This window comes from Cordyceps fumosorosea (assembly GCF_001636725.1).
Source record: "Cordyceps fumosorosea ARSEF 2679 chromosome Unknown scaffold_1, whole genome shotgun sequence".
NCBI lineage: Eukaryota > Fungi > Ascomycota > Sordariomycetes > Hypocreales > Cordycipitaceae > Cordyceps > Cordyceps fumosorosea.
In genome coordinates this window covers 2,276,053-2,282,793 of record NW_017387301.1, presented here as the reverse complement: position 1 = coordinate 2,282,793, position 6,741 = coordinate 2,276,053, and the positions used below count along the sequence as shown (strand labels likewise).

The 6,741-nt window shown below is 56.0% G+C and overlaps 2 protein-coding genes across 2 annotated transcripts; one reads left to right on the top strand and one right to left on the bottom strand.

Annotated features, from left to right (window-relative positions):
* Nucleotides 1-2,152: 2,152 nt before the first annotated feature.
* On the top strand, nucleotides 2,153-4,337 carry ISF_00740 (hypothetical protein; the record flags this gene model as incomplete). The annotated part of the gene is made up of 4 exons (XM_018844347.1): nucleotides 2,153-2,893; nucleotides 3,166-3,522; nucleotides 3,576-3,918; nucleotides 3,973-4,337. 4 exons carry the CDS (start codon nucleotides 2,153-2,155, stop codon nucleotides 4,335-4,337), a joined length of 1,806 nt encoding a protein of 601 aa, XP_018708797.1.
* A 183-nt stretch (nucleotides 4,338-4,520) lies between these two features.
* ISF_00739 (retrograde regulation protein 2) lies at nucleotides 4,521-6,346 on the bottom strand (the record flags this gene model as incomplete). Its single annotated transcript, XM_018844346.1, has 2 exons — nucleotides 4,521-6,180; nucleotides 6,243-6,346. The coding sequence occupies 2 exons, from the start codon at nucleotides 6,344-6,346 to the stop codon at nucleotides 4,521-4,523; spliced, it is 1,764 nt and encodes a 587-aa protein (XP_018708796.1).
* Between the last annotated feature and the right edge of the window lie 395 nt (nucleotides 6,347-6,741).

Sequence of the window (6,741 nt, the reverse complement as noted above, 5' to 3'; positions counted from 1 at the left end):
TTTCGACCAACCCCTTATATGCCCTGTTTTTGCCTCTCCTTCCTTCCAGCGGGGTTTGTTGGCAAACTTTAGGCGGAGAGGGGGAGAGGGCCCTTGTTGTTGTCCCGAAGACGTGGGTGACCCTGGTCGACTTTTTGGGACCCGGGGACCCGGCTTTGATGGCCTGCTGGCTTGGGCTGGCATCTGTATGTATGCATGTACAAGCATACGCAACACACAAACTTTTTTTTTAAAGACCTTGCAGAAATTGTGCATGACGAGGGCTTTTGGTTTCAGGAACTTGCTCCCCCCCTGGTCCGGCTTCCTCATCGCGTCGTCCCTGCCGGCGACGTGGCCTGTTCTTTTCTTTTCCTTTTTTGTTGTCTCTCCGACGCCGTGATTGATAACGTTTGTTTCACCGATACCTGCCGACTCCTTTTCTCTCTCTTCTGTTCTGCATTGGCCCATGTCTTGTAGTTTAGTCGCCAAAGTTGCTCCGCTTCGGGCCTCGGACCATCAACGGCGTTGGGTATCTACTGCAACCGCGCGCCTTGGTGGCGCGACATGGTTTATGCTGCCGTGCCACAGAGACAAGAAGATAGTGACATCCAGTAAAACAAAAAAGAGACACGAGAAGGTTACTTGGCAAAAGCTCCTAGCTCGGAGAAAACAAGTCCAAGTTCCAAACATGCTAATGCGAAGCTAGCCTGGGGAGCAAAAGAAAAGACCCAGCTTGCCGGAACCGAATCCCAAGGATCCGGGACGTCCGCCCGGGGCCACCAAGGTTCCTTGGAGCCATGCAAAAAAACAGCTACTCTCTGCCTCTCTCTGCCGATGAGCCCCGGCACCGCCTCACCTCGTGTTGGTGCTGTAGCTGGGACTGGATGTAGACTTGTCCCTGTTCCTCTCCAGTATCGCTTGGGGTCTTGGCTCCTCCTCCTCGTGCTCCTCCGCCGCCGCTTTCTCGAGACGGAGGCAGGGATGGCAGTTGCGTTTCTCAACTTTAGCCTATACGCTAGTTTAGTGAAAGAGGGGGACAAGATTTTCAAACAAAAGTCCTCCCTCTGTCCTGGAGTTTTCAAGAAAGGTTTCGCCTTCTCTTTCCTTCCTTCTCTCAGTCCTAGAATGCACCATGATGATCCTAGCGACCAAGACGTTTCGGCCGGCGGGTCGCCGGCGCCCGCCCCCAGCTCCGCCGCACCGCGAGCGGCCGCAACGGCTTGGGCGTTGCAAAGAGAGGGAAAAAAGAGAGCTTTGTTGAGAGAAATGGTCACACGAGAATACTCTTTCCCCAACACTGCAGCTTTTCCTTTCCCTTCTCGAGTGTTGCAAGGAGAAAGTTGGACAGTCTCGAAGACTCCGAATGCAGCCAATCAGAGGCCAGCATGAAATGGTCGAAATCGGTGAGGCTCCTCTTATCCATTGGCCCAAAACAGCGGGGCAAATGGCCGGCCAGCCAATCAGACAGGCCTGTCTCACCGAAAATGCCAAACCGCTGACGATGGTGTAAGTCGACTGGCCATGGCAGCGGGACGAGCGTTGAATGATGAATGGGAAACTAAAAAGAAGGGCCCCAAGGAGGGTACCCGGCCTCCGGGCCTTGGGGTCGTTCAGTACAAGTTCCCTCTCCTCCTTCAAAAGCCCTTCTTCCTTTGAACTCGTACTTCAGTTGACCTCACTTCCAATATACCATCAAGGCAAGATCACGAAGCTTGATAGACACCAATAAGTTTGGACAACACCATCACCATATACACACCAACAGCCATCATCATACGCACCTCCACTCACACCACCCCCAAAAGGTTGTCCTTGTGCCATACCACCAATTTACTATAGCCACCCTGCAAGCTTGCCCTTTCCCCAATTTGCACCAAGGCAAGGATACCGTCCTGCTGTGTCGTTCTCGGTGAACGACAGGCCCCATCCCCTCAACCAAGCAATCAAAGCAAGGCTACTGCACGGAGCCAGCACCACTTTGCGTCCCAAAGAAGAAAGACGCCAACGGGAACCAAAGCAGAAACGGGCAGCTAAGACGCGGCTGCGGCGCAATCGAAGACACAAGAGTTCCACCGGCGGTTGTCCACACGCCCCCCCCTCCTGTCGTTCCCTAGCCCCCCGTGACTGACAGACACGGCTTGCTCCGGGTCCTTGCTAGCTCTCCGTGAAGAAAATGGAGTCGTATAGAGTCAGCAGAGCCAGCAGGGCTGTTTCCCGCATCCCTTCCTCTCCTCCCGCCTCCACGGAGGACGAGCTCTTCTACCAAGTCTTTGACTGGACCTCCTACTCCCAGGATACCCAGGACATTGGCAACAACTTTCATTCCTCCTCCTCCCCCTCCGTCGCCGTTTCCAACTGGCAGCTGCAGGAGAGCTACTATTCAAACCAATGGTCCAAGGACCCTTCCGGAGCCGACCCATATCCCGTTGGTGCCTTTTCTCTTGCTGACCTGGAGTACGACCTCAACATGGTGAATGCCTCGCCTCGGTCGTCCGACGACGAGGAGCCTCCCTCTCCGCCGTCCGACTACAACGGCAGCCACTCGCCCCCGGAGCTTGTGTCTGCCGGCAGCGCCTCACCATCGGAGCATTCCGGCTCGTCCTCCTCCGTCGTTGACCTGGTTCACGATGCTGACTATGCCCGCATCGCCATAAACGAGGCCCTGAACGAGGCCCGGTTGCGCGATGACGAGTGGACGTACCCCCAGGGTGAGCCCTCCCCTAAGCAGCTGCTTGTTGGGCACCCAAGCCACGCTCAGTTGCATTATGCAAAGTCGCCAGAGGCTGCCGGTCTCAAGCGTCGCCGTTCCAGTAATGAGGTCGAAAAGAGGCACCGACAGCTCCAGGATCCTATGCAGACGGCGGATGTGCGCAAGTCTGGTGCATGTGTGCCATGTCGTGTTTCCAAGATTCGTGTAAGTCATTGGTTGCCACCATTGCGGCATGCATGCAAGCCATCTGCTTCGCTGCCCAAACCGATCCTGTGCCGCTTTTGCTGACTTACACGCCCGTTGCACCGAATGCAGTGCCATGAGAGTGGTGTGTGTCCCACGTGCCGGAAGGCCTTCCCCGGCCATTCCCACCTTGTATGCAGCCGCGTCACTCCCGGTATGACATGGCCCGTGATTGGAAGGATCCCAGGTACGGATCGGCTCCGCCACCCCTGCCACCGATAAGCACCCCACAGCTAACCCGTCTCGTCCCGCTTCTAGACATCTGGTCCCAAGATGCTGCCGAGGAAGAAAAGTTGTGCAATGGTCCACGTTTTCACATCGGTACCCCCCGAAAAATCCTCCTCTACCTGAACAAGGACTCCTCTTCCACACCCCTCAAGGTCACCGTGCAGGCATACCGCCAGCAGGAATACGCCAATGAGACTGCGGGCGTCCGTCTGGCCGACTTCCCCCGCGATGAGGTCCCAAGCCACGGGCAGCTGCAAAGGTGGGTCGAGGAAGAGATCAAGCGCGAGCACACAACCAAGTTCAAGTACGCTCTCCAGAGCTTCATGCTCGCCTACCACCAGGATGGTGAGGGACTTCCAAGAGTAAGTAACTTTGTTTCCCAACCTGTCGCAATCATGCAGCTGACAATTGGCAGCATCGCCTCGTGAGCAACGTGCACAAGCTCAACTGCTTCTTCCGCATCTGGAAGACTGATGCATTTTGGTGCCATGACCCAACCAACAAGTTTGTCAGCCTGCCCCTCTCAGTGCAGGCACGCTTGCGAAGCATTGCCCGCCAGGGTGCGCGCTCTATCGAACATGACATCCTCAAGGAGTTGGATGATATTCTCGCTCAGCAAGGTGCCACCAAGCCCGACGAGCGCCTTGCCATCTGGGCCAGCTTGTGGCAGCTCATCCTCATTTACCGTGAGACGCTTGCCACCTTCCAGAAGCACATGAGCAGACTTGCCAAAGTGGCCGATGAGTCCTGCCCCATCGGTAAGCATCGCCCAGAAGAAAGTTCTTTGGGGATAACCACTGACATATTCGCAGCTGCTGAGCATGGGAAATTGTGCCACTGGATGTCAAACATGGTCTTCCCCCTGATGACCACATTTTACCACTACCAATTCCGCACCAAGAAGAGCTTGGAAGTCTCTCTCGACTGGCTTTCCTCTTCCAAGTACCCCAGCAAGGCGTACAAGAGCAAGGCTCTCCAGATGACTGCCAAGCACCTGTTTGAGTCTCGAAAGGACTTTTACTCTCGCGTCCAGGGGTCTTCCCATGAGGTTGACAAGTTGCTGGCTGCTCTCGTTGTGAACCACGAGCTTAAGAAGCTCAACGCTCGTCGCCGAAACACCAAATCCAGCAAGTCCAAGGGGTCACAACATGACGACTGTGACGATGATGACGAGTAGAGGAGGTGGCTTTTCGTGAATGATTTGATGACTTTGTTTGATGACTTTTTTGATGACTTCTTTGATGACTTGCTTGGTATTTCCGGTGGAAACAAGAACAAGAATGAGAATGATAGCACGACTCGAAATAGTTAGTGGCCTTCCCAGCGGTCTAATAAATTGTTGCACTTTTTTGTTTCACCATCACGCGCGCTTGTAAACTGTGACGGAGACCTTTTTCGGACATCCCTCCTCTTTGTTTTTGGTCGCCGACTTTATATTGTCGATCAGAGCTGATTCATCTAGACGCCTTGCGTGATCACATGCAATGCCAATGGACAGTTTGACGACGCGGCTGTTTTCTTTTTGTACGATTTCCGAGCTGAATTCTACCACTCGTTTTAGTTCCTCGACAGAGGCGGGCGAGAATGGCAGGATCTCGGCGATTGCACCGGCAACGGCACCTAGGTACCGGGTCCAGAAAAGAGCCTCGCTGCCGTAGCGGTTGATGATGGCAACAAGGCCTCGCTCGAGCTGCGCATCGGCCGGCGAGAGAAATGAACCCCATCTTGTTGCGAGCGCGATACCGAGCAGGGCGCGCGAGAGGTGCGTGAGGCCAGGACATCCCGGATCGCGAATAATGGAAGTATGGAGGGCAATCGAGGCGTTGGTGTCTGCTTCATGACCGGCTCGTGTCCAAAGCTCCTTGATGAACAGGTACCCAAGACCAGGGGCCACGATGGTGGGCATCCTTGAGATGATAGCCGGATCCGGCAGGCTGGATAGCAGGAGCTCCAAGCCGGCATTAAGCAGAGGCCTATCGGCTGGATCAATGTTGGCCAGTACCTCCAGCGGGTTGCTTTCCCGAATTTCGGGGGGCAGCATCATCTGCAGGGCACCTTGGCGGTTGGAGCCTCCACTAAAGGTGACACGGCCGATGTTGGGGACTGCGCTGATGAAAGCCTCGACGACGTGGACGATAGCGGGGAACTGCCTGCGGCGGCGCTTCGAAAGACCATAAATCTTGCCCGAATACTCGGTATTGATGCTCAACATGCGATGTGTCTCCTTGAACTTCGACCCGTCGACGGTGTACGTCGATATAGAAGGGATCGGATAGGGGCTGATCGCATCGTCGTGCATGAGCATGGTGCCATAGCCGCGAAATCCGCCGCCACACATGTACACGTCGACATTGGCATCTTCACCCCGCTCGTACGCTTCCTTTATGGTCTTGAGCGCAGGGAACTGGGTACAGAGACCGTCGTACACGGACTTCATGCCTGTCCGTAGGGTGTCAATCTCGGCTTCTTGCGTCTGCACCGACTGCTGTTCAAGGACCCGAATGAGCTTGGCCGCGCCGTACGGCATGCTGGAGCCCGCTATCGCGGCCTTAATCATGTAGTCAGGCGTGGAGGTGTCGACCCAGGTCATCTGGACGCTGCCGCCGCCGAGGTCGAGAAAGAGGGCGCCGCCAGGCACGCCCACGAGGCTGCTGCGGGTGCCCATGACGGCACCACAAAGCGTCTCGACCTCGGGCGCGAGGATTTGCACGCCGAGTCCGCCCGTGGCGGCGCGGATGGCCTCGAGGATGTCGCCGGCGTTGTCGGCACGGCGCATCGCCTCCGTGGCGAAGATGTACATCTGGGCCCGAGGGACGCCGTGCGCGACGGCGACGTGGTGGAAGCTGGCTACGGCCTCGGCTACGTCGATGATGGTCTGCTCCGGGAAGATGAGCCCGCTGCCGTCGGGAGACGGCGTGAGCGCGTCAAAGAGCGAGATGGCGGCGCGTGTGGAGAAAAGAGGGTTGAGCAGCCGCGAGAATGGAGGGGCAAGAGACGTGATGGAGAAGCGGACGCCGTTGCTGAGGACGAGGTCAACACCGCGGCACACAAGTCTCAAGGGGCACGTACAGGGAATGCTTACCTTCCCATGTCCACAATGGCGTATAGGTGGTTGGCCGTGCCAGGATGCCATTGCGGCAGTTTTGTGGACAGGTTGTCGATGGTGACAATGTCGGTAACAGCCATTGCGATGGGAGCCTGTAGCTGGAAAGTTGACAAAATGAGAGACTAGTGTAACACGAAAAGCCCCGGCATTAGAGTTTCAGATGCAAGGCTAAGAATCTTGTCGAGATCGGATCTGTTACCGGTGCGAAAGATTGTCAGTGATGCCGTTTGAGGTCGGGGAAAAAAATGCGGGTCGCTCAGCTATCACGAGCCTGCCCGCACCAAAGTGGCTTGGTGACGGCGCTTGAGTTTACTGGTTCCTTCAAACTGGGCTGAGGTTCTGCGGGGAGAAGAATAATATTCTGCGCGACATCTTGTTGTCTTGACTGTACGGATAACTGATTTTGCTTCTCAGCCGACGAACCGCTCTGGCAGCACAGGGCCATGGCGTCTCCCGACCGCCCATCACTTTCAAC